This window comes from Odocoileus virginianus, chromosome 6, assembly GCF_023699985.2.
Source record: "Odocoileus virginianus isolate 20LAN1187 ecotype Illinois chromosome 6, Ovbor_1.2, whole genome shotgun sequence".
NCBI lineage: Eukaryota > Metazoa > Chordata > Mammalia > Artiodactyla > Cervidae > Odocoileus > Odocoileus virginianus.
Window position 1 is genome coordinate 40,555,510 of NC_069679.1, and position 26,710 is coordinate 40,582,219.

General features: G+C 46.2%; 1 protein-coding gene across 2 annotated transcripts in view; it reads right to left on the reverse strand.

Moving 5' to 3' along the window:
* LIPC (lipase C, hepatic type) overlaps positions 1 to 26,710 on the reverse strand; it is a 180,273-nt gene that overhangs the window by 34,883 nt on the left and 118,680 nt on the right. For both annotated transcript variants that reach the window (XM_070469226.1, XM_020882516.2), the window contains exons 2-6: positions 16,113 to 16,300; positions 12,298 to 12,480; positions 11,450 to 11,567; positions 8,532 to 8,765; positions 5,479 to 5,724 (exon numbers count right to left, since the gene is read on the reverse strand). In XM_070469226.1, the coding sequence (XP_070325327.1) occupies positions 5,479 to 5,724; positions 8,532 to 8,765; positions 11,450 to 11,567; positions 12,298 to 12,480; positions 16,113 to 16,300 (969 nt within the window). The remainder of the gene's footprint in view (positions 1 to 5,478; positions 5,725 to 8,531; positions 8,766 to 11,449; positions 11,568 to 12,297; positions 12,481 to 16,112; positions 16,301 to 26,710) is intronic.

Below are 26,710 nucleotides of genomic sequence, written 5' to 3' on the forward strand. Positions count from 1 at the left end.
CAGAGAGGTCTTTTTTTTGAGTGTATAGATTTTTCTCTCATGGAGATGGTAAGAATGAGATCTTGTGTTCTCTTGTAGCACTAAGGTCTTGTTCCTAGATCTCATATGCCTCACCCGAGAGGGAGGCTGAAGAGCATGGAATTGATACGATGGACTTAAGCAGGGGATTAATGTATGAATAGCCAGCACTAGCAGGGGCTGGCTGAATGAACTCAGAACAGGTTCAAGGGAAGAAGAGAAATGGGCTTTTTTGTTTTCTGATTTTAGTTTAAGATAGCATTTTTTCCCTAATTCATCCTCTTTTAATTGAAGGATAATTGCTTGACAATATTGTGTTAGTTTCTGCCATACATCAACATGAATCAGCCATAGGTATGCATATGTCCAGAAGAGAAGAGTGCTCTCATCAGCTGGTGTGAATTCTCACTGGCTGGCTAGGCCCAGAGAGAAGGGAGAAAGTACAGGCAGGAGGAGGACGGGGAAGAAAGGAGGGATGATGGACTACTGTGTCTCAGGAATGAGCTGTTATTAATACTGAGTGAACTGGTCTCAGCCCTAATGCTTAGGCCATGTGCAGGGAAAGGAGCAAAGGCCATGGAATGGGGGAGACTTGGGGTCAAACATGTTTGATATTGTGCAGGGCTCTGTGGGGCTCGCGGGCACAAGGTCCTTCTGTGTCCCCCATTTCTTTGATTATAGGAAACAGCTTTCATTCAGCCTCCATGAACTTCCCTGAGTTCCAACGGGCAGATTCAAGCAGTTGCTAGTTAGGGAAGGGAAGGGGATTCGAGACCAGGGAGAAACTTAACAGTCAAGAGAAACCATAGTGCAGCCTTGGGGGCAAGGTCCTGTTTCCCCATCAAGGGATACACACCACAGTATCCTTTACCCATTTTGCAGATACTGGAAACCCGCTGCAGGTGGAAGAAGTTATAACAATGGTATGCTGCCCACAAGCATGTAGACCCCAGAGCTGGACTGAGGCTGATGATGCTGACTCCCACTTACCTTACCACCAGCCCATCAGAAGAATGTCCACGAGCTGATCAGACCCTTTATAAACAATTACTATAAAACTTTTCACTATCTTCCCCAAGTTGGGACACATGGTTTTGAGGGCATTAGCCAGCTGTGGCCCCCTTTGCCTGGCAAAGCAATAAAGCTCTTCTTTTCTACTTCACCCAAAACTCTGTCTGAGATTCGATTTGGCAGCAGTGTACAAGTTTTCAGCATAATGTTTGCTCCTTATAAGCTGGGTGACTTTGGGGAGGTGATTTAACCTCACTGAATCTCAATTTATCTGTTGGAAAATTAGGCAACATCAGTCTCCCCCCTTCCATCTCTGTCTCTGTCTGTAGGTTGTTGTGAGGATTAAATGATAAATGAAATAATTGATGCAACACATCCAGCGTAGTGCCTGAACCTAGTAAGCTCCCCTGAGGGCTGCTTCCTTCTCTTCCACCCCATTACTGCCTCCAATTGCTGTGAGGATTAAATTAGATAAGGTGCTTGCTAGCAGGACTACATACAGGTTTGTTTCCCGCCTCCTCCTCTTAAAAAAAAAAAAAAAGGCTCCCAAACTAGCAAAATTTCCTTCCAAAAGGGTGGGATTGGAAGTGGGCGATAAATTGCCTGGTTTCCCTCAGTGACTGTTTCCCAATTCTCTTTCTGCTCCTGCTGTCCTCTTCCATGTTTACCCGAATTCTGGCGTATGGTTGTAGAAAATAGATCCTTTGATGGTTTTGTCAAAATATCTTGGGAGCCAGAGGAATGAGGACCAAGTTAGTCATCCTTTCTGCAACTACAATCAGGAGGCGATGTTTATCTTGCCCAGCCAGATCCTGCACTGAAATATATAGTACAATTAGATGTCCTTGAAAAATGTGGCTTGTGGATGTTCTGTAACCAGGGATGGGTAAGTTTGTTCCTTTATGAATCCATAAGTACTCATCAAAGGCTGGAGGTGGTCACTGAAATAGATTTTGGGAGTCCAAATCACAATGATCGTGGCATGGTGGCTGAGGAGGGGAGCAGTTATGGGGCCTAGATTAAAGACTTGATGTCAGCACTATCAATAAAACTTTCTAGATGATGGAAATGGTCTATTTCTGTACTCTCTGATATGGCAGCCACATAGTTGAGCATTTGAAAGGTGGCTAGTATGACTGAGGATTCAAGGTTTTAATTTTAAGTAATTTAAATAGCCACATATGGTTAGTGTAGCATTATATAGGGCTTCCAAGGTGCACAGTGGTAAAGAATCCATCTGTCAATGCAGGAGACATGGGTTCAATCCCTGGGTTGGGAAGATATCTTGGAGTAGGAAATGGCAACCCGCTCCAATATTCTTGTCTGAGAAACCCCTTGGACAGAGGAGCCTGGTGGGCTACAGTCCGTGGGGTTGCACAGAGTCGGACACGACTAAGTGCACACGAGTGCAAGCAATATACAGCCTGCAGCACCCCAGGAGCCCCGGCTTTCACATGGGTGGGAGTCTCATCTGGGCATGATTTCCAGCTGTACCCAGGGTACCTGATGTGGCCGAAGGGCTGTGCTCCCTGCCAGTGAGGGAAATTAGGCTGAGCAGATTAGGACTGGAAGGGCTGAGGTGGATCTGGGGGGAATTTGGAGGACCCAGGGGACGGGAGGGTGCGATGCAGGCTGCAGCTCATCCCTGGAATCTCTCTGGGGCTGGGGGTTTGGTTCAGGCCGTCTTATCTCACAGTCCCAACCCTGTATCTTCACTGGATATCCCTGGAGCAAGATGAGCGGCTGGTGAGAACGAGACCCAGGTGCTGCCTCCAGGGGACTCCTCATCTGTCTTCTTGGGATAGCACCTTGTGTGCAGAGTATAGGAGGGGGCTGGTCTCCCCTGAGCCCCCCTGAAGGAGGGCCTCTGCCTACCCTGCCTCAGATGATGCTTGAAGAAGGAGTGATGGCCTGGCACAGTGATTTTGGCAACTGCTGCGTGAGATATTTGCTGCTGCCCTAATGTGATTCCTTGGTTCTCCTTTATAGGAAAAGGTTTCCTGTGAGTTCGTAGCAGCAGTGTGTGGTGATCAGGCATCTGGACTCCCTGGCAATGGAAAAACTCAGCCCGGCTTGTGGCAGCTGCTCTCCCCTCCCCCTTCCTTCTCTTGACTCTCACCTCCTGACCCCATCTCCCTGCCCCCAGTAGAAGTCCTCCGGCAGGACCCAGTCCCTCACTTCAGATGCACAGCCCTGCCCAGAAAGGTGAAAAATGACCCTGTCTCTTTCCAGCTGATCTCAAGGAGAAAGCAAGACCCTTCCCCACCTCTCCTCCCTCCCTCAACCCCATAGACAGACCGTGGGCAGGTCACTGAGATAAAAACCACTTGACTGATTGTTGGGAGTGCTCAGTCACTTGTGTCTGACTCTTTGTGACCCCATGGACTGTAGCCCACCAGACTCCTCTGTCCTTGAGATTTTCCAGGCAAGAATACTGGAGTAGGTTGCCATAGCCTCCTCCAGGGGATGGCCTGGGTCTAAATGCTGGCTCTGCTAAGAGTTCTTTTTGTGTCCCTCGGCAAATGATTTTCTCTTATCTGGACCTTTGTTTCCTTGTCTGGGAAATGTGGAATTGAACAGTTTCTTGAAATGCTAACATTCCAGGATTAGAGTAGATCCAGTGAAATGTGATTATCTGAGAGGCTTAATCACTCCAGGCATTTGAAAGAGGAGCAGGTTAACAGAAGTAAGTGTCTAATTGGCAGCCTGGAGTGGGGGATCTCCCTGAAGCAGGAGGCCTTCCAAATTCCCTCACCTGCTCAGGCTGCCTCAGGTGCCTCAGGCTCCTCCGCCCCTCCAGGAAGGACAGCTGAAGGGACCCTCTGCCCCTCAGGCAAGAAAGATCCTGCCCTCACTCCGAGTGTTCTCAGAAGCGATCTGCTGTTCAAATGGATTTCTGTCATTCCTGGGCTGCACAGAAGGGCAGTCTGGCTGGAGAGCAAAAGTTCAGATAAACAAAAGACTCCTGTGCCGTGGGAGCTTGAACTTGGGAGTGTGGTAATGATAGGAATGCCAGCCTGGGAGTCAGAGAGACCTGGGTTCTAAGCCTCCTTCCAGGCGAAGCGACCCTGTGGACTTCGCCTGGCTGTTGTGGGCACCATGAGGAGTCTGTGGCTGCACCAACTGTTTTTGTGTAAAACGCTGTGCAAATGCAAAGCGGTGCTGAGGGCGTTCACCTTCTGTAGCTACAGATATCTGCAGAGTAACAATCAAATGGCACTGGGCTCCTCCCAGGGCCGTGAGCCAGTGCTGTGAACAGTAAGATGCTAAATCACTCCAGAGCTGTTTTAAGGATTAGGCAGAAATGTTAATGGCAACAGATGTCGGCTTGTTCCCTCCAGGAGGATTTAGGTTTCAGTGGAGTATTTCTCTGCTGGCTTCTGCCCAAATCATGGCCACAGCCCTTTTTCTGACCTCTAGTTCAACCCAGCAAGCAGAAGGGGCTTGCTTTCTCCCCTGAGGCTGAGAAGCAGAACTTCTAGGGAGGGCCTCAATAAGACAATGATCTCTTGTAAGAAGAGCTGATTCAAACTTTAGAAAAAATGGGGAACCACAAATGTAGTTTGGAGCCCAGGTTTTTCCTGGCAGCCATGAAGAGAGATGAAAGCACTGGGTTCTAGCCTGGGTTTGGAGAAGCTTCCAAGGCTCAGTACAATGAGACCTGGTGCTCCAGGCTTTCCGGATCTAACATTCTGTTAGGGGAAACACACTGACTGAAACCGCCCATCCTGGTCAGGCTCCACAGTAATCACTTGCAAGAGTTATTTTACCACAGGAGGTCCTGGTAAGGAACGTGGAACTAATAAGCCACCACCAACTGCAAGAGTTCGGGAAAGGTCAAAAGGAGACACCCCGTGACCTACCACTTTCCAGAATCTTCCTTGCTGGCATCCATTTTGGCTGAGCGATGCATGTGCCACCAGGAAGGACCCTGAGTCAAAATGATTGGCCAGAAAACCTGGAAACTAATCCCGTCACCTTTAAACCTGGAAACTAATCCCGTCACCTTTAAACCTGAGACGTTGAGCCATATGGAAGAGCAGTCCTCCTGGGTTCCCTTACTCTCCTGCTCTCTGCCCCTCTGCCCCTTCCCAATAAAGTCTCTTGCTTTATCAGCTTGGACAATTCATTTCTGAGTGTCAGAAAAGAGAGCACTCTCTGGTCCTGGAAGGGGTCCCCCTTCCTGCAACAATGCTAGGGGACCATGTAAATAGAAGAAGAGAGCAGCCAACCAAAGGACTGTTCCAGAAAGTATCAGGCTTTCTCCTCCAGCACTTTTCAGCGAGGAGGCCACATTCTTGGGGAAAGAGAGAGGCGTGTGTTATCATCCTGGTCTGGAGTCTGTGCAAACAGCAGATCCGGCAGTAGCTCCAGGAAAAGACTGGGGAACTTGTGAACCTTCAGACGAGCGGCTGCATTCTGCCCTTCTGACGGCTCCCCTGCACTCACCTTTGAACGGGGACTGGGCTCGAGTCACCAGGAAGAGGCTCTTGCTCCTCTTGCTTTGCCGCTCTTGGCGGGTGTGGTAGCCCAGCGTGTTGCAACGACCCTTCTTGCAGCTCAGACACAGGCCTTGGCTGAAGCTGTCCATGTCCCTGCACAGGTAGGCTGTGCTCTGCATGTCAGCGTGCAGCAAGGAGTCAATGAAGAGGTGCACTGACCGCTCATGGGCGCATTTAACGGTCTGGGTGATGGCTGGAACACAGGGCAAGAAGGACGTTATCATCCCTTAATCCGGAGGATCGCCTTGCTTCTCAGTGCAGAGTAGCACCATCTCAGGAAGGAGGATGGGAGTGCTGAGGTCAGAGGTCAGCCCACTGACTACAGTGGTTGGCATAGCTGGCGGAAAACTCCACAAAGAGTAGACCGTTTGCAGGCACTTAGTGCAGGGGCAGAATCCCAGGCTCTGAAGGGCTGCCCAGGGCACTCTGTATGTTACGGTAGGTGTTTTAATAGGAGCCCCGAGTCACTAAGAAAATACTGAGTTCTTTAAGCAAGTGTGTGTGTGTGTGTTAATCACTCAGTCATGCCTGACTCTGCGACCCCATGGACTCTAGCCTTCCAGGCTTCTCTGTCCATGGAATTTTCCAGGCAAGAGTACCGTAGTGGGTTGCCATTCCCTCCTCCAGTAGATCTTCCTGACCCAGTGATCCAACCCAGCTCTCCTGTGTTGCAGGCAGATTCTTCACCATCTGACCTACCAAGAAAGTTCTCTTTAAGCTATTCATTTTGGAAATATTTTAATCTCAAACAGTTAAAAATGCACAACTGCTGATACTCTAAGGCTGAGTTGGCAGAACAGGCTTGTGTGGAATGCCTCTTTTTATTTATTTAATTAAAAAAATTATTTTATTTTTGGCTGCTGGGTCTTCGTTGCTGCATGCAGCCTTTCTCTGGTTTCAGAGAGCAGGGTCTACTTTCTCATTGTGGTGCACAGGCTTCTCATTGTGGTGGCTTCTCTTACTGTGGAGCAGAGGATCTAGGGTGTGTTGGTTTCTTCAGCAGTTGTGGTGCACAGGCTCAGTTGCCCATAGCATATGGGATCTTAGTTCCTGGACCAGGGGTGGAACTCATTCTCCCTGCAGTGGAAGCGGGGAGTCTTAACCACCGGACTGCCAGGAAGTCCCTGGAATGCCTCTTTTCTTAATAAAGCTGGCTAAGCCAGTGCCCAAGCACTCTTGGGATAGGCTACTGGTCTGGTGAGGGCTGAGGCCTCCCCCATCATGTTCCAAAGCAGCCACAGCCTGCCGAAGTAACTGGCCAGATGACCAGCATGGGGCTTTGCTTTGAGAAGGATGTGCTCCAGTGACTGGGTCTAAATGAACCTAAGCCAAAACAAGTTTAGAAGGTTTCCGTACCAAGGGTTTTGACCTTATTTGGGGAGGGAAGGTTGTTTTGGGGTCTCCAAATCTTAATCTTTAGTGTTCTCTAGGAGTGTTGAGGAACCACCATAAGGTATGGTAAGAACTTCCTGTGAAAATGGACCCCAGGTAGCTTAGCCAAATCATTTTCCCTAGGATTAGTCATGTCAGTTCCTGGTCACGAGCGGCTCTATTTGTTGAGCACCCATTATGAGGCAGGTACTACTGAGTACCTTCCCTGGATATTCACCACAGCTCCTCAAGGCAGCTCTTACAAGTGAGAAAACTGAGCTTCAAAGACAGTCTCTAACTCACACAAGCTCACCTAGCCAGGAGGTGGTGAGGATGGTAAAGCAGTTATCAACTGACCATGTCAACACGTTCACCCCGGAATGGGATCACTTTCAAACATAAGGGTGAAGAAAATGGAGAAAAACCACCCTAAGGTGGGCAAGATAAATAAATATATTTGGTCCCATCATTCTGACATTTAGCACAAAATAGAAAATGGTAGTAATTGGGCAGAGGCATTCACCAGGTGATCAGCTAATGAACAGCATCTAGGGGTCTCTGTTGACTTTAGGGAGGGTGTAGATCTGGGAAGAGGGCTGGCTGATCACCAGGGACTGCTGGTGACCAGAGGGCAATGATAGGAGAGAGATGTTAAGGAATGATAAGGGGAAGTTCCCAGAAAGTTCTCAGGCGTGGGCTGGTGAAAGGCTGGGAGTCCAGCCAAGATGAGATAATGTCGAATGTGAAGGTCATTCTGATACAGGAGAGATGAAGGTGGTTAAAGAAACACAAGATAGTGTGTGCTTAGCTCAGTTTTCAAATGATTGGGAGAAGGTGGTAAGTGGGGGTGGGCTGGGGGTCTCCAGTTGGCTTAGAGTGAGTTGGCAGGTGTTAATCAAGATATTATTTTCTAATAAAGAGAAACTTGGAATGCCTATGAAATGTATGGTTTTTGCTCACATTTTTGTTCTTTAATCCAGGGCCTGTTATCAAGGTTCATGTTAATATTTTGGCTTTAGGGTTTGAGAGAGAAGGGGGAAATCATGACCCAGATAATGCCACAGTCATTTTCTGCACTGAGACAAAGTCCCAAGGAAGTCACAAGGACCTATTTAGAGCTGAACTTTGAACTGGAAGAATCTCAGTAATGAATGTCTCGTGGGGTCAGCTGATAAAACCTCATGCTTGGAAGACCAAGAAGCCATGATCTATTAAGTGGATTAGCCTGGGGCCAGAATAGAGGCAGCCCCCTGAATGAGGAAGCTTCTGGAGAAAGAAGAATGACCACAGGCAGCAGGGCTCAATTTTCAGAAGGGCTGATGCCCCAGGAGAGACTTGTCTGGGTATGATGAGTGGAGATGAGAAGTGGGAATTCCTGGATGTGCCCTCAGCTCATCCTCCGTGACTGAGCTCCAGCGACCACTGCCTGTGAAGAGGAAGGTCTTGCCTGGGGAACAGCACCCTTTCCCACACACACAAGCCCTCTCTGCATGGAGTAGGTGACCAAAGTGTTGAGCCCCATCCTTGCCAAACTCCTCCCAGAATCTCACAGATTGGATTCCCCTGCATCCAGAGGCCACACCAACTGTGGGGAGTGTAAGCCATTGTAGGCTAGTGTCTCTTTCTCACCATTTAAGCCATGCTTGGCGAAATGTTTGTAGAGCTCTAGGAAGTGGCATCCGGGCTGGTAGGAACCCCCATTGGGGTAGAAGTCATAGTGTGCTATGGGCTGTTTGATGCCCACACTCAGGCCCATGTGCTCCCAGGTAAAGGTGTGAATGGCATCCACAAAACTGGCGTCATCCGGTGAAAGCCGGTCGCTGAGGGAGGCTTTTTCAAACAAAGGGCCTGCGGCATCCAGCCCTAGGAGGAAAGCAAGGGGAAGGATCAGATTGGAGCAAGAGGAGGCAGGGAGAAAGGCTCTTTTTAGCTTTCTGATGTTATTGCACATTCATGAGCTAGCAGGAAGAAGAAAATCCTAGGGCATAATCTTTCTCTAGAAAATCTTGCCATGACTTTTTTGCACTAAAATTAAAGTAATTCATGGTGCTTAAAATCGGACACAGGCTGCTTATTATCTATGGGGAAAAGAGGTTTGCAGGAACTATCCAGTGGTAGAAATGAGGTTATAAGGGAGTGCTTGATTTATTTAAGCAAATCAGTTTTAAGTACCTTTCAAGCTACTTTCGAGAGCATCTGTTTGCATACAAAAAACCACTGTGTTATTGTAAGTAGTCCTAACCTACCCATCAAAGAAAGAATTTATTTGTCTGCATGTTGTCAATAATTTCCCTAAACAAGCTGGCTTTCTCTCTACACTAATGTCATTTCATTGGAATGTTCAGAACAGCCTTAGGACATTACTGTTCTCTGGGGAAAATGTCAGGAGCAAATAGGACAGCTCACAGCTCTGGTCCTTAAGTGACAGATATGTTTGCATGAGACAAGTGGCAGTCTCTGGCAGACTATAGTTGGGGAGTATTTATGCACTCAAGGAGTATTGTCTGTCTTTCTTGCTTTACCTTTTCTGGAGGACCCCTTGTTGACCTGTATCAGGCCTGGCTTCAATCCTTGGTGGGGATGAAGGAATTGACACGGGGCCATGACAGTCCCTGCTCTCCAACCCTCACCTGTAGTTACATGTGAAGGCTGTGATTTGTATTTCTTTCTTCATCAGGCTATGCGATGACAACAGAGTAATTAGCTGTCCTGTCACTTCTGATGTGTGTGGGCCTGGCTAATAATGCCTGGTGTGGCCTGTGACACCAGCCAGCGTGGAGAGGGTCCCAGGCCCAGTGCTGCCCCTCAGCAGTTCTGACTTCTCCTTCTAGGCCTGGTTTGTCTGTGAAGGGCCTCAATGGCCTTCTGTGGTAAGTTCTTATGGGAGGTCTGTTCACTCCCAGCCTATTGAGGGTTAAATCATGGAGGGCACCAAGTACTGATCCATGGTCAGGCCTCCCCAGTCACCAATGAGATGAAAAAAAAAAAAAAAAATGGAAAATGAATTCTCACCATGACAGACTGGCTTCATTTAAATGTCTGCCATCATCCTTATCTTTTTTTAATGCTAAAATAAATCTCTTCTTTTATGAAGGAATGGTCACAGTAGATAGCAGTTGCCAAAAGTGTTCTTTCTTGATAAAATAAAAGGTCACAGCAACTCTATTCATCTTAAATTTTGTTCAGACTGTTTTAGATTGTGAATTATTATTTTAGGCTGCTGGGTCTTGAAGGATGAGTAGGCATTTGGTAGGTAGACTAGGGTTTGCTATTCCAGGCAAAGGGAATAGTGATTGCAAAGGCCCAAAAGGATAAGAGGCCATGGCGTGTTTGTAGTAGAGTGGAGAAAAATCTAGTGTCATGAAAGCCTAGAGCCACAAGGAGGGACCAGGGGGATGAGACGCTGGAGAGCCTTGGGAACGCTACACTGAGAAGGGCCTTGTCTAGGCCTCCTAAGCTTCACCCTGTAGGAATCAGTGGGCCTCCGAGACTGGGCTGAGGAGTCATCTCATCAGGCCTGTTCCTCTGAATGTGACTCTGGGTCAGCAGGGGGTAGGGGGGAGGATGGGTGGGGGAGATGAAGTGGGTGTCTGGGCAGTCTGCTAGGAAAGGCCTTCTTGTGCATCGTCAGATACCTCTTCCTAGGTATCTCGGGGTATTTCCAAGCTGGCATAGAGCTTGGGGTTTTTGGTGCTGGGATCCCTCCCCCAATGCAGATGGGCCCCAGCGTAGGACCCACGTGTTTCACTAAAGTGGAAACAGAGGTGCAAACATGGCTGTCACAGGAAATGTAAGGCTGTCGTTCTTTTTTTTTAGTTTATTTTTAATTGGAGGATAGTTGCTTTACAGTGTTGTGTTGGTTTCTGCTGTACAATGAAGTGAATCAGCTGTGTGTATACCTATGTCCCCTCCCCCTTAAGACTGCCTCCCACCCTCCATCCCACCCCTCTAGGTCAGCACAGAGCACCGGGCTGAGCTCACTGCGTGATATAGCCGCTTCCTGCTAGCTGTCTGTTTTACACGTGCTGGTGTGTGTCCGTCAGTGCTGCTCTCAGTTCGTCCTACCCTTACCCTCCCCACTGTGTCCACACGTCTGTCCATTCTCTCTGTCTGCGCCTCTGCTTCTGCCCTGCAAATAGGTTCATTAGTACCATTTTTCTAGATTCCATATATATGCACTAATATACGATATTGTTATAGCTGTCATTCTTTAATTCACATTGGGCTTTTAAAACTATAGGTTGGAAAATAAACTCTTTCCTATTACAAAAGTGTACAGAAAGTGTACCTTTTAGGTCCTATTTGGCATGACTGTGAGATGCATTTGTTTGAGGAAAGGCGGTGATTTGCTCTAAATTCTCGGAGAACAGTCTATGGCAGCGGTCATGTTTGAAATAAATAGTGCTACAAGTCCTCCTGTGAACTCTAATACAGCTCGAAGGAAGCCGGGGGTGTGTTAATTATGAGCCTGTTGGAAAAGCAGGTCCCTGCTCTATGCCCCCGTGCAGTCATGGAGATTATAGTTGTTAGTTATCAGGCATGGTTACCTGTAATTCTCCCAATCTTGTGCTTTCTGCTCATGTAACTGCCAGCGAATCCTGAGACATGTGCACCCAGGCTGTACCCAATTAGATGAACATGGCTTGGAGAAAATTGAACAGATTCCTGGAAGACAGTGGTGAGATGGTTGCAGGAGGGGAGAGCTGCCTGGATAAAAGCCTTTTGTGGGTCCAGCCTGCTTGGTTCTCTGTTCTTTGTACCACAAGTGAGATGCTTAATTCCTACTTAGGACCCAAACAGTTTTCTCATCTTGCTGACTCTGTGCCGTTTCCTCTCAGGCTCAGCTACCTGGGCCCCTGCCTGGTGATGCCACCTCTTGTCTGCCCATCTTTGTTCTTGCTGTTGAGTCGCTCAATTGTGTCTGAGACCCCATGGACTGTAGCCCGTCAGGCTCCTCTGTCCATGGGAGTCTCCAGGCAAGAATACTGGAGTGAGTTGCCATTTCTTTCTCCAGGGGATCTTTCTGACCCAGGGATGGAACCTGTGTCTCCTACATTGCAGGTGGGTTCTTTACTGCTGAGCTATTCCTTGCAGGAGTGATCTCATCCATGCATATGGGAGTTTCATAGTTTACAGGGTGTGTTTCGATCCCCTAGTACATACAAAGAGGTGACCATAAGAGGAATAGATGATTCTACAAGCCAGGGCTTCAGGGAGGCATCCGAGAGAGCCCTGGGGTCTGGTCTCTGTCCTGTGCCTTCCTATTCCTGTGAGCTTAGCAGAAGTGCTTGTCTTGTCTTGGCTGCTGCAGGAGACCAGCCTAATTCACTCAGTCTTGGAGGAAGGGAGGCGAAGGGAGAAGAGGGAAGAGAAGAGAGGTCAGGGCAGGTCTCACCTGCAGCCACTGGAGAAGAGCCGCGATCTCCTGGCCGACGAGGCGAGTGTTGCGGACGGCAGTGGTGTAGTGGTTGTGAGCCAGGGTGACCCATTCTGCCAGCCCCACGTTCACTGGCTGGGCCAGGTGAGACTTCAGTGCGGCTACCATCTGCCAGACCCAGTCTTCCAGTATGCCGTCCACCTGAGGGTAGGCCCGCAGTATCATCAGCCTCCCGGGGAGAGAGGAGGGAGCCCTGGACAAGCTCCCTCTTTTTTCTTGCTCACCTCTTCCCTTCTCCAACTCTGGGCTCATTCTGGGTCTTTCTCTCCAAGAGAAAGGGCTTAACCTGGGGCTTCTCGGCACACTGTCATTTGGGGCCAGATTTTTTTTGTTGTGGGGGCTGTCCTATGCATGGTAGGACATTGAGCAGCATCTCTGCCTCCACCCACGAGATGCCAATGGCACCCCATCACCCCCACCCCCAAACCCCAAGCTGTGAAAACCAGAAATGTCTCTGGACATTCCAAATGTCCCATCCCTCGAATGAGAACCAATGTCTTAACATTCTCTATTTTAGGACTTTGCAAGCCTTAAAACAATGTAAGTCTTTGTAGATGGGGCACTGAAAGACGACCTGTCCTTTGGGGGTTGACTCCAGCGCTACCTCCTCTGCGAGGCCTGTGCTGCTGCCCCTCTGAGTCACACCTCGCTCGCTCGCTCGCTCTGTCCCCACCCACTGTGTTCTGCTTGCCTTGGAGGGACTAGCACCATGAGCAGGAGCATAGTAGAAACTCATAACGATCAAGTTGATTGATTATGGAGAATCATTCTGTCCGTGTACCTGGTTGAGAGCCAGTTTGCAGGACATGCCTGAAGGGTTCACAGAGCAAACATGTTTGTGTTGGGTCTTGAAGGATAAATAGGAATTCGCAGGGAAGAATCAAGGTGGGCAGGTAAGTGCGGAGGTGGTTGGGGGCAGAGTGGGTATCTAAGGGATTCCAGGTAGAGGTAATCATGTCCAGAGGTGTAGAATCACAAAAGGGCAGTGTGGTCTGTCTGGGAAGAGGGGAAAAGTTGAGTGTGATCGAAGATGAGAACACAGAAGTGAAACTGGACAGCAGTACTGATGGTCTGGCTTGTGAGTAAGATGCATTCATTTAATAAATGTCCATCTAGGACCTTCTGTGTGGATGTAGCATCTTGGGTTCAAATCTAGACTCTTCTAGTTACTAACAGAGTAACCTTAGGCAAGTTATATAACTAGTCAGTGGCCCTGTTTCCTTGTTGGGAAGATGGGGATAATAATAGTGTCCTTCTTCCAGCATTGTTATGACGATGAGATGGATGAATAGACATAAAGCACCTAGAACAGTGCCTGGAACACAGTGAGGACTCAGTGCATGGCGGTTGCCACAGCCGTTGTTGGTATTTTTATTACCAGCAACAGTACATGTACTTCAGTTCGCACAAGATTTTGAAAACAAAGAACTCATTCTAGTGAAAGGATTACAGTGAGAGGACCCTGCTGTCTTCATGTTTGTAAATGAAATATTTAGTCAGCCATTAATTCAGTTAACAAATATTCTTAGAGCACCTAATACATTCAACAGTATGGATCCTGTCCAGCAGAAGATAAGAGAAAGGACACATAGGCAGAAGGCGCAGCCTATGTCAAGGCCAAAGGAGAGAAATCACATGGTCTGTGGAAGGAGCTGCAAGCGGAGGTGAGGGGGAGGGGGGAGCGTGGTGGTGGGGCAGGGTCAGAGGGGGAGTGCCTGCTCTGCTGTGTGCAACCTGCCTTGCCTTGAGGCTCTCAGCTCACGTTCCCCCCTCAGGTCAGGCATCCAATTCCATGCTTTCCTTAAAGGAATAGGGACGGAGCTCCCAGCTCAGCTTGAGAGGTTGCTGTGCGGAGGTTGCAGTGTGATGGGGCCCCGGTCAAGCCCATCCTTGATAGAGGTTTGTGGGCTTTGGAGCGTGAGGGTTCTGGTTTTGGGTTTCTGTCCACCGAGGGCTGTGTGACTGTGGTTGCTGCTTGACCCTCCTGTGCTGCAGTTTCCTCGTCTAAGAGGTGAGACTAACTCAAGTGGCCATGTAGGGAGGTGTGCGGATTAAATGAGCTGACCGCTAACGTAAAGGGCCTAGCTTCTGTAGGGCCTCATCTGTATTAGGTCTCTTCTCTAGGGGCAGGAGAGCCTTTACCACCCTCACTGCCAACCCTGTGCTGTGGTGGAATCCCCGCCCCTTTTCCCTAGGATGCATGTTTGTGTGCTAAGTCACTTCAGTCATGTCTGACTCTTTGTGATCCAATGGACTGTAGCCCACCAGGCTTCTCTGTCCATGGGGTTCTCCAGGCAAGAATACTGGAGTGGGTTGCCTTTCCCTCCTCCAGGGGATCTTCTTGACCCAGGAATTGAACCCATGTCTCTTATGTCTCCTGCGTTGGCAGGTGGGTTCTTTACCACTAGCGCCACCTGGGAAGCCCTAGGATGGGACTCCTTTAAATCCTAGGAGGAAGGTGCTGGCAGTCTACAAGAGGCCCTGTGCTTTTCTGGGATGGCAATAGCGGACACCCCACCTTGTGGCCACACCCACATGGCATCATGTGGTTCCCACTACCCCATGAGGCCAGGTGTGGGGTCTGTTTTGTTTGTGTGAAGGGTATGAGTGAATACATGTTGAAAGACTGGTGGTGGGCAGATGGGCTCATTTTTCTCTCTAAGGTAGGATGGATGGGGGTCTCAAGAGTAGTTTTCAAAGAGATGGTAGGGAAAGGTTTTCAAGTCATGAAATAGACCCCAAATCTCTTCAGGTTTCACAGTGTGAACCACGCTTCAAATTGTGGGTGGCCTAGAAACTAGTTAGGCAGAATTTCTTCTTGGAAACATTTGTTTGACTTCAATCATTGCCCACAATATTCTTTTCCCTCTTCTTCCACAGTAATAGAATTTTAGCATCAATGAAAAGCTATACTTTCTCTAAGAGGATACATATCTCAGCCACCTTTCCATCTAGGTATGGCCAATGGATGTAATTGGAAGCATTTCAGAGGTGCTTCTGGGAAGCTAACCTAAAAAAACACACTTGTATACCAAAAGCCAGTGGACGAATTGTATGGTTTCAAATAATACCTCAATGCAGTTGTTTTTAAACAATACTACTTTTTGACTTTTTTGTGTATATACCTTTTACTACCTTGTGCTACCTGGGATGCAGATGTGATAGCTAGTGCTCTGGCTGCTATCTTGGACTATGAGAATGAGGACCATACTCTAAGGATGGCACCATAGTGAGCAGGGAATGAGCTGGGTAATTGAGGACTTCATTGACTAAAAGCTCTTTATTAGTTTTGGATGACATACATCTGGACTGTTGTATGAAATGGAAAAAGAAAAAAAGCTTCGGTTTTATCTGAACTACTGCCAATTTGGGTTTCTGTTATCTGTAGCTGAACTTAACCCTTACAGATAGAACATCTCATTGGGAGACTGTGTCTTCTGGCTTCCTCTCAACTCTTGGGAAACATGCAGATTCACCTTCATGAACTGCAGTCTCTTATGGGTGCTTATGTGCTGTGTGACCTCTTTGAGCCACATTTTATTATATGAAATGTGGAGATAATTATACTTCCCCTGCCCTGCTTACTCATGAAATTGAGATAATCAATGAGATAATGTGTGGGGAAGTACTTGGAAAATTAGAACGTACTTTACAAATATTATGCATGGAGTTGTTATCACCAGCTCCCTATCTCTTTATTAAAATTGAACACACTATTGAGGGGGAAAAAAAAGTAAAAGCAGAGAGAAAAAAGGCGTGTCAGCACTTCCTACCAACCAGCCGTGGACTATCATCACCAGCGGCAGCGAGGAGTTGAAGCCACACTGCTGTAACGTGTCTGAGTGAGTGAGCCGAATCTGACAGCCCTTATCGGTTTCTCCTCTAAAGAGCAGAAATCTGGTTCTTGTCTCCTGCGATGTTTCGTTTGTTTCAGCAGCTCGAGATCTCCTTCCAAATGACTCTGGAAGATAAAATTGGGGACAGTGCTTCACCTGGCATCTGTTCCACCTCTGCCAGTTCCGGGACAACCCCAACATTTGTAAGAGCACTAGGCAATAAGGTTACTGCAAGGTGCTGGAAGTAGGCCCGGGATGTGGCTTTGGGGAACCCAAGGAGCATTTTATTTCCAGCACAATGGCCATTCCTTTCCTGGGAGATGATGGAGGGTGACCGAGGAGGACCCCACACAGAGATGGAGAGGACCAAATCCTCCATCCTGCCATCCCAGTGACCATAGGATTGGCCAGTCAGACCCCAGACTAACTCTACGTCAGTGGGAAGATGGGAGAAGCAACTGGGACTGAGGTCAGAGAGGATAAGTGTTCATGATTTGGGGTGCCAAATCATGATGCCAATAAGTGGTGGGATTTTGGACCCAGTATCTCTGACTCCAATTGCCTGCATCCCTATGCCAAGGAGATAGCACATAGAGCATCTCAGTTAGACGACACCATGCATTCTGTCATGTGGCTCAATCTGTTCTCACACATAGTCTTGCATGGACCAGGTATGATGTGGGTGGGGAGGACTACAAAGAGAGTGATGAATTGTGCTGAGTGGGAGTGGCATTCAGGGAGCGCTTTTCAGGGGGAGTGATGCTGATGCTGGCCTGGAGAGTTGAATGAAGGCTTGTATGGGTGGGTGAAAGGAGCTTTCTGAGAGGCAACAGCTGAGGAAGGGCTCAGAGCCAGGAGACATTGTGGGTATAAGGAGGCAGAAGAATGGGCAGCCAGAGTTTATGGGCCCTTGGGATGCTGAGGCTTTATGCTCTAGATGATAAGATGCTGCTAAAGATTTTTTCAGTAGAAAAGGATAAATGAATATCCATTTGGAATCTTTCAAAGATTGTGGGAGGGTGAGGTAGGGAGAAAAAGACTGTTTTTAAGATTATACCTCCTGTTGTTTTCCTGAAAGGCCTTCTAGCTTCTCTATTAGGGGAGCCTCACCCTGACTCTGAGCCACTTTGTGGAGGGTGAGCAGTCTCCCAACATCTGTCAAGACCATGGTGTTGGTCAGAGACATGACCCTGTGATGAGGAATGGAGTGGAGCCTGAGGGAGGGGCTGTGGTCCCAAGGTGTTGCACCCCAGGATGGGTGACATCTCTTCTGCCAAGATCAGGAATCAGACCAAGAGCCGGGGAGGATGCTCCCACAGCCCCTACCAGCCGAGGGGGGCCTCCCCTGTGGCTGAGGGGTGAACACAAGGCCATACCAGCAGTTTTGATCAGTGAACTCAGTTCAGCCCAGTTTCTGAGAACCCTGATCATTCCTTCTGAGCACAAAGTCATTCAGGCTTCTCAAACAATAAGTCTTGGGCTTTTGGTTTCTGGGGACAGCAGGACAGAAAGATGATGAAATGACAAAGAGCAAGGAGAGGTATTAATGAAACCAATTTTCCTACCCAAAGGTTATTAATTTGAAAGGTTATTAATTCCCAGCAAAGGGCAATGATTTTTCACAATGATGACAGAATGAAATGCATCATATTTTATTAAAAGGAGAAGTGAGGGAGAATCTGAATAACTTCTCTGAGCTAATGAAGAAAATTTCTGGCACCGAGAGTGGCTTTCCCAAGCTCACAGACTGTCTGAGCTTATCCTCATTCATGCAAGCGTAATCCCAGATGGTGCTCCCATCTCTTTGCATGCACTACTCCCCTGGCCTCTACATCAGAAGCCAGGGTGTCATCTTACACTATTTTAGCAGCTATTTAATCAGTCCAAAGCTTCAGGTTCCCAAATATCCCTAGAATCCAGTGCCTTAGCTCAGGCACACACTGTTTCTTGCTTGGTTTATTGCCACAGCTTCCTAAACGGTCTCTCTCTGGTTAATCTCACCTCCCTCCCTCACAGTGCTGCTCAAAGACTCTTTCTAGAACAGACATGACTATCGTACCCGTCAGTGACTTTAAGATTCTTGGTATTGCAGCCAAGGCCTGAATGGCAACCCTGATCCGTCAGATTCTCCCCTCTCTACGCTCCCCTGCTGTCCCAGACTGCCTGCAGTTCCCCCATTGCCATTTCACTTCCCTGCAGCGTTGCACTCTCACTGCCCTGACCCTTTGCATTCTCACTTCCCTCTCTGCTATTCCTCTGTGAACTCTGGTCCATCCCTTACAATGGTACTCAGATGTCACCCCCTCCAGGAAGCCTTCCCCTCTAGCCAGAGGTAATTACTGCAGCACCTTACTGGGCCCCTGATCCTAAGGTCAGTTGTTTGTTTCGAGGCATGCTGTTTTCACCACCAGGCTGCGAACTCATGGAGGACAGACCTGAGGATGCTTGGTAACTGCTTAGTGTGTGCCGTAGTATTCTGTGGGGTCCAGGTCTCAGATCAAAGGCTATCATTTGATTTGTCAGCCATTTATGCATTGGGACTCAAGGTAACTAATTTTCTTTTTTCCAGTGATTGAATAGCTTTATCTTCCTTCATTTCAGGATAGGTGACTTGAATGCTAAAAAGACTATATAAAATAAACTGGGGATAGATATAATACCCATCTTGTGAAGTCCTTGCAAGGATTAAAAAAGGTGATATTTGTAAAGACCTTAGAATAATGCCTGGCACACAATTAGCACCCATGTAAGGGTATGTTGCTAAAATAAATGTGGCTCAGAGCCTCCAGCATCTTGTATTTTTGATCCATGAAATTCTTTCTATGAAAATTTATCCCAATTGCCCTCGTAGGACCAATTCTGTCTTATGTGTATTTACTCTGGATTTAGCTGGAAGAATCAGCTCTGGCCCCAGTGCCTGGGACTTTGAAGCATTCAGGAGAGTCCCAGGGAAAAGCAGTTGTTAGATGGAAAGGCTCATAAACACCTGGACTGGGCTGGTCTTTCCCTTTTCTTCCTTAGGGCTTGGCTCTCTTTCAGCATGCGTATGAGTGAGGAAGTTGTATATATATTAATTCATTTAGTTTCTCAACAAATACTTATTAAGCATGTGTTATTATATTCTGCCCTGGGCCCTCTCTAGGTACTAGTTTTTGGCAAGCAGGGCCTGATGTCTGTGTTTCAGGACTCCCCAGCCCAGTGGGAAAAGCAAGAGTGAGAATCAGTCATCACTTGTGGTTGCTGTGAGTACTGCAGTGGGACACCTTGCGTAGGGGTTCTAGGGAAGATGCCAAGAGAAAATGAGGCATCGGTTGAGTCTGGAAGGATGAAAGATTCTTTTTTCCTTTTTGCTATTCTTTTTTTAAAATTTATTTTTAATTGGAGGATGATTGCTTTACAATGTTGTATTGGCTTCTGCCATACAGCAACTTGAATCAGCTGTAAGTATACATATGTCCCCTTCCCTTAGGTCATCTCCCACTGCCATCCCATTCCTCTAGGTCATCACAGAGCACTGGGTTGAGCTCCATGTGTTATATAGCAAGTTATCACTAGCTATCTGTTTTACATATGGTAATGTATACATTTCAGTGCTACTCTCTCAATTGGCCGCACCCTTACCTTTCCCTGTGTGTCCATAAGTCTGTTCTCTATGTATATTCCTGTCTTATGTGTACTTGCTCTATTCCTGCTCTGCAAATAGGTAGGATGAAAGATTCTTTAGGCACTCACATCTAGGAGAAATTGTTGAAGAAAGAGGGGCTCTGTGACCTGAGTATTGAAGGGCTGCTATGGGGCAGAGGGCCTAGAATTCTTTTGTGCAACTCCAGGAGACAGAAACAGAGTCAATGGGTGGGCATGACATGGAAGGAAAATTTTGCCTTTAAGTGGTTTGTAAAAATTCATAGTTGAAGAAATTAGGACAAAGAGAAAGGTGGCAAAACAACAAACAGAAATGTTAATAGATTAGCAAGCTAAACTGCACACTCTGTGATTGTATAAGACTGCAGAAGACGGGCCACAGATTTTGTTCTGAGCTTCCTATTGGCCAAATCAAAGATGGAAATAGCAGTTACAGAATTCATGCTGTCCATTTCTCACACTTTCTTGGTCCTGAAGCCTGAGATGGTTTTCCTGTGGGTTGTTGTATGAAGAGGCCACTGCATGAGGCAGGGTCATTGTCTTGAATACTATTCCTGTGAAATATACAGGAGCAAGCTTTATGTAGTTGACTCTGAGATGCGTAACAATCTTCAATGGAAGCAGCACCAACAATATGAAAAATAGCATAAGTCACAGTGAGTCTCTGTAAGGCTCTTTGCTCTAACCCAGCAGCAGTTCTATGACTGAAGGAGGCAAGGGCTACTTCAGGTCACATTTTGGTTGGAAGGAGTAGAGCTTCAGTGCCTGAACGTCTGAGCCACCTTGGAAGCAGAATCTGATCAACCCCTTCATAGAACACATAGAATACTGGAGCAACCTCAGGCAAGCCACAGCTTCAAGGATACACTCAGTTCAGTTCAGTTCAATTGTGTCTGATTCTTTGCGACCTCATGGACTGCAGCACGACAGGCTTTCCTGTCCATCACCAACTCCCAGAGCTTGCTCAAACTCATGTCCATTGCATCGGTGATACCATCCAACCATCTCATCCTCTGTCATCCCCTTCTCCTCCTGCTTTCAATCTTTCCCAGCATCAGGGTCTTTTCCAATGAGTTAGTTCTTCCCATCTGTTGGCCAAAGTATTGGAGTTTCAGCTTCAGCATCAGTCCTTCCAATGAATATTCAGGACTGATTTCCTTTAGGATTGACTGGTTGGATCTCCTTGCAGTCCAAGGGACTCTCAAGAGTCTTCTCCAACACCACAGTTCAAAAGCATCAGTCCTTTGGCGCTCAGCTATCTTTATAGTCTAACTCTCACATCCATACATAACTCCTGGAAAAACCGTGGCTTTGACTAGACAGACCTTTGTTGGTCAAGTAATGTCTCTGCTTTTTAATATGCTGTCTAGATTGGTCATAGCTTTTGTTCCAAGGAGCAAGCGTCTTTTAATTTCATGGCTGGAGTCACCATCTGCAGTGATTTTGGAGCCCCCCAAAATAAAGTCTATCACTGTTTCCATTGTTTTCCCATCTATTTGCCATGAAGTGATGGGACCCAGATGCCATGACCTTAGTATTCTGAATGTTGAGTTTTAAGCCAACTTTTTCATTCACCCGTTTCACTTTCATCAAGAGGCTCTTTAATTCTTATTTGCTTTCTACCGTAAGGGTGGTATCATCTGCATATCTGAGGTTATTGATATTTCTCCCAGCAATCTTGATTCCAGCTTGTGCTTCATCCAGCCCGGGATTTCACATGATGTACTCTGCTTATAAGTGAAATAAGCAGGATGACAATATACAGCCTTGACATACTCCTTTACCAATTTGGAACCAGTCTGTTGTTCCATGTCCAGTTCTAACTATTGCTTCTTGACCTGCATACAGATTTCTCAGCAGGCAGGTCAGGTGGTCTGGTATGCCCATCTCTTTAAGAATTTTCCACAGCTTGTGATCCACACAGTCAAAGGCTTTGGCGTAGTCAATAAGGCAAAAGTAGATGTTTTTCTGGAACTCTCTTGCTTTTTCGATGATCCAACAGATGTTGGCAATTTGATCTCTGGTTACTCTGGCTTTTCTAAATCCAGCTTGAACATCTGGAAGTTCATGGTTCACGTATTGCTGAATCCTGGCTTGGAGAATTTTGAGCATTACTTTGCTAGTGTGTGAGATGAGTGCAATTGTGAGGTAGTTTGAACATTGTTTGGCATTGCCTTTCTTTGGGTTTGGAGTGAAAACTGACCTTTTCCAGTCCCGTGGCCACTGCTGAGTTTTCCAAATTTGCTGGCATATTGAGTGCCGCACTTTCACAGCATCATCTTTTAGGATTTGAAATAGCTCAACTGTAATTCCATCACCTCCACATGCTTTATTCGTAGTGATGCTTCCAAAGACCCACTTGACTTCGCATTCCAGGATGTCTGGCTCTAGGTGAGTGATCACACCATCGTGGTTATCTGGGTCATGAAAATCTTTTTTGTATATTTCTTCTGTGTATTCTTGCCACCTCTTCTTAATATCTTCTGCTTCTACTAGGTCCATACCATTTCTGTCCTTTATTGTGCTCATCTTTGCATGAAATGTTTCCTTGGTATCACTGATTTTCTTGAAGAGATCTCTAGTCTTTCCCATTCTATTGTTTTCCTCTATTTCTTTGCATTGATCACTGAGGAAGGCTTTCTTATCTCTCCTTGCCATTCTTGGGAACTCTGCATTCAAATGGGTATATCTTTCCTTTGCTCCTTTGCCTTTAGCTTCTCTTTTTTTCTCAGAAAAAGAAATGCAAAAAGGCAAAATGGTTGTCTGATGAGGCCTTACAAATAGCTGAGAAAGGAAGCACTACTAAGACTCAAATCCAGAAAGATATACCAAAAATCTCTCTCCTAGGCATTGACCCTGAACATAACCAGCTCTTGACTGGGCTTCTTTGCCTGAAGACCTTTTGACACTACAGACTGAGTGAGGCCAAACTAGATTTATTTTCTTTCCTTCCAACTCATTCTTCTTCCTTCCTTTCTACATTTTGTGGTTCATGACACCATCAGTTGTCCATGCTTCTGCTCAAACTAGAAAGTTTAAGAGCTGTCCTGGAATGCCTCCTCTGTCCCCTTGACGATCCATTAGGGTCACCAAATTCAGAGTATGCAGTCTCAGGATTATTTTGTCAGGATTGCTTCCTGACAACTCTCACAGTAGTTTTTGTATTAGTTGTGATATTGTAATAGACTCTTAACTATTTTTTATTTTTATTTTTTTTGTGGAATTAATACATGTTCATTATAGATAAACACTCTGAAAAATGCTGAAATGAATAATCTCCTTACTCAGAAAAACACACAAGTAATATTTGGAATATTATATTTCCTTTCAACCTTTTCTTATAGAGGTATTTGTTCCATAGATGTTTATTTGGAGTGTCTATAGCTGAGATCATATGATGTGAAAGGTTTTTTAAAATTAATTAATTAATTTTTTGCTTGTGCTGGGTCTTCATTGTGTTATGTGGGCTTCTCATTGCAGCGGCCTCTCGTTGCAGAGTGTGGGCTCTAGGGCAGGAGGGTTTCAGTAGTTGTGGCTATTGGGCCCTGTGTGTGGGGGGTTCATTCGTCATGGCACATAGGCTTAGTTGTCCTGTGGCATGTGGGATCTTCCCCTACCAGGGATTGAACTCATGTCCCTTGCATTGGCAGGTGGGCCCTTAACCACTGGACTACCAGGGAAGTCCTGTGAGTGGTTTTATACCCCTTTTTACCCATCATGATAATTTTCTTACAGCATTAAAAATTCTTTAGAAATATGCTTGGAAAGTAGCATTGTTTGCTTCATTACTGTGGGACATTTAGGTTGTTTCCAGTTTACTTTTTTTTGGTTCCTGTTACTAACAATGCTCTGATGACCGTGTTTAAACATAAATCTTTGTCTGAATCTATGAGTATTGTTTTAGTAAAGATTCCCTGACGAAGGGACTTCCTTGTACTCCCAGTGCTAAGATTCTGCACTCCCAGTGCTGGGGGCTCAGATTCAATCCCTGGTCAGGCATCTAGATACCACATGCTGCAATTAAGAGTTCATATGCTGCAGCTAAAGATCCCACATGCTACAACTAAAGATCCAGCATGCTGCAACTAAAACCCGGAGCAGCCAGATAAATGAAAAAAAGGGAAAAAAAAAGATTCCCCAAAGTAGAATCATTGGCTTCTTAGGTGTGATCTTATTTGTATCTCTTTATATACGCATATGCATCCAAATTGATATTCAGCACTTATTAAAGCTAATATTTATCGAGTGCCTTCTCTGTGCCAGGCACTTTTCCAACAGTCTTATTTGTATGAACTCATTTCAGCCTCACAGCTCATGAGTAAATGGTTAGGAAGTTCAATGATTTCATTATGTGTGAGGAAATTGGTCCTCATTATATTGGTTAGGAACTTTTCCTTCTTCAGGCATGTCTTCTGAAATCGTTATTTTCTCGTGTCTTTAGAAGAGATAAATACACACCGGTGATAAGCTGGGGATGAGGTTACGGTTTTGAGAGGGAGAATGTTAACTAAGGCAGACAGTCAAAGCCTTCCGAGGGAGTCAGCCCCTGTAGCCCGGAAAGCAGGCTGAGGGGCTGGAGAGGCTTGGAGTTGTCTCCATGGAACAGTGGGTTCCCGGAGCAGCAAAACAGCTTCAGAATTAGTCAGAAGGAGAAATTGGGTGCAGCCACTACAGTTCTGATATTGTTTACAGCAAGTGATTTCTCTGTTCCTAAGTCAGCCCCCAGGTTCGAGCGTTCCTAAAATTTCATATAAGAGTTAATTATTAGTCTTTTTTTTTGGTGGGGGGAAGGACATCGTTAGGTGGATGACTGCAGGCAGCTGAGCTGGCTTAGGGCAGAACCTCTGATTCTACAGTAAAAAGCCCTGGTAGGGGCTCCTGCCTGTGATGCCTGAGCTGGTACTTCTGCTCCCTTCCATGTTTGTTGAGCACCTTGTGTATATTGGCTGGTGTTGAGGACACATGTGCATAAGAGGGCAGCTGCAAGGATGAATATGCCCCCTCCCCCGCCACAGAAATTTCTTCACATTCATTATTTAAATGACTACGTGTGTGTGTGTGTGTGTGTGTGTGTGTGCGCGCGCGTGCGTGCACGAGATTTCACTTGGTTAACATACTGAAAATATTCCCAGGCTCTGGAAGACCTTGACTTCATGATTACCCTGAACATCCTCTAGGCCATATCCTCTGCTTAGGATGGAACAAACCTATGAGATGAATGTAGCCACAGCTCTGCCCCTGGATGCTGTGGTCAGACCTGTGATTTGCACATGGGCAACACTGACTTCAGAATTTCTAGGACAACAGCAGGATGGAAAAACCCGAATGAGAACTCACTGCTGTGCCTTTCCAGATTCAGCTGCTGTTGCTGATCTTCGACGATAAGCAGGTTCTGCCCAAGGCTTCTCCTCCTGCCCAAGGTGTGAGCAGTGCTTCTCTCACGCCTGCCATCTTGAATTTTGCAATGACCCAAATATCCCACGTTCCCATTTACTTAATATCTTACAAATATTTCTGTGCCTGAATTTCTCAGTTTAGTTACTGATATAGTAGTTATATAGCACAGTACAATGACTAATCTTTGTGGTATCCCCCAGCTAATGTGACACCCCAGCATTACTGCACTGTAATATTGAACCCAAAGGACCCCACACATAAATTGCTCCTATGAGGTACTTGAAATGGCTGGGGTAACTTTTCAGGTCATTAGAATATTGTTTTTTTTTAATTTTTTAATTTACTTTTTTAAATTTTATTTTTTATTGAAGTGTAGTTAAATTACAGTGTTGTGTTACTGCAGTACAGCACAGTGACTCAATATACATATATTTTTTTCATATTCTTTTCCATTATGGCTTATCACAGAATATTGAATATATTTCCCTATAGAATATTGTTTTGAACTCAGCAGACATTCCTAAGTTTGCCTCAAATGAATTTATTTTTTATTGGGTAGGCCAAAAAGGTTGTTAGAGTTTTTCTGTTACATCATATGGAAAAATCTGAACAAATTTTTTGGCTAACTCTATAGCAGGTCTTCAAAAAAGCTTTGAGATATAGAGCTGCTGAGGTAAGTTATTACCTTTTAGAGGTTGCCATCTTCCCATCCTCTTTTGCATTCCTGTTTCACCTGTTCTTTTTGAGTCTTTTTTTTTGCTTTCTACTCTTCACCATTTTGTTGTCATGTAAGATGATGAGATGAGAGATGGAAGGAAAACCATTTGTTTTGTCTACTCTGCTTGATTTTGCTGGCTATCCTGTAGTCTCAGACTACAGCTTCCCCTTTTGTGGATTCCAGGAAAGAAAGCAAATAGAGGCTGTGTTTTCTTGCTGGAAAGTTGTTTTTTTTTTCCCCCTTCCAAACTTTCTTCTTAGCCTATACTTCCTTGGAATTCTGGCTTAAATCAGATTTTTTTTTTTTTTCTTTCAAGAAATCTGATTATGAAAGAGTATGCCATTCAGAAAATCTGTCCATTTGTACTGGAATCCTCTCGGGGTAATGGGGCTTACTTCCCTAAAGTGGTTCCAAAGTCACGGGTATATTCCACTCCCGGATTGGTTTGAGGTACGGTAGCCAATTATTCTGTCAAACCAGGATGAGTTGGCCACCTTATTTAGCTCAAGGGCAATTGAGTGAAGAGAGAAAAGGCAAAAAAAATTGTTCTCCCTATTGATGATCATTCTGAGAGTTTCTGTGTAACAGCCTGATCTTTGCTTTTGGGCAACTTATATCCAGGTGAGAAAAGAAGAGAGATTGCTGGCTCCTTTCTAATCTGGCCCCATGGATGGAAGAGACCCAAGATGAACCCCATCCTGTACATGGCTTGTGACTGCACAGAGAGACGTCGTGTTGTGGAGAGATTATGAAGAGTTTAGCAGTCTGGGCTCTGGGC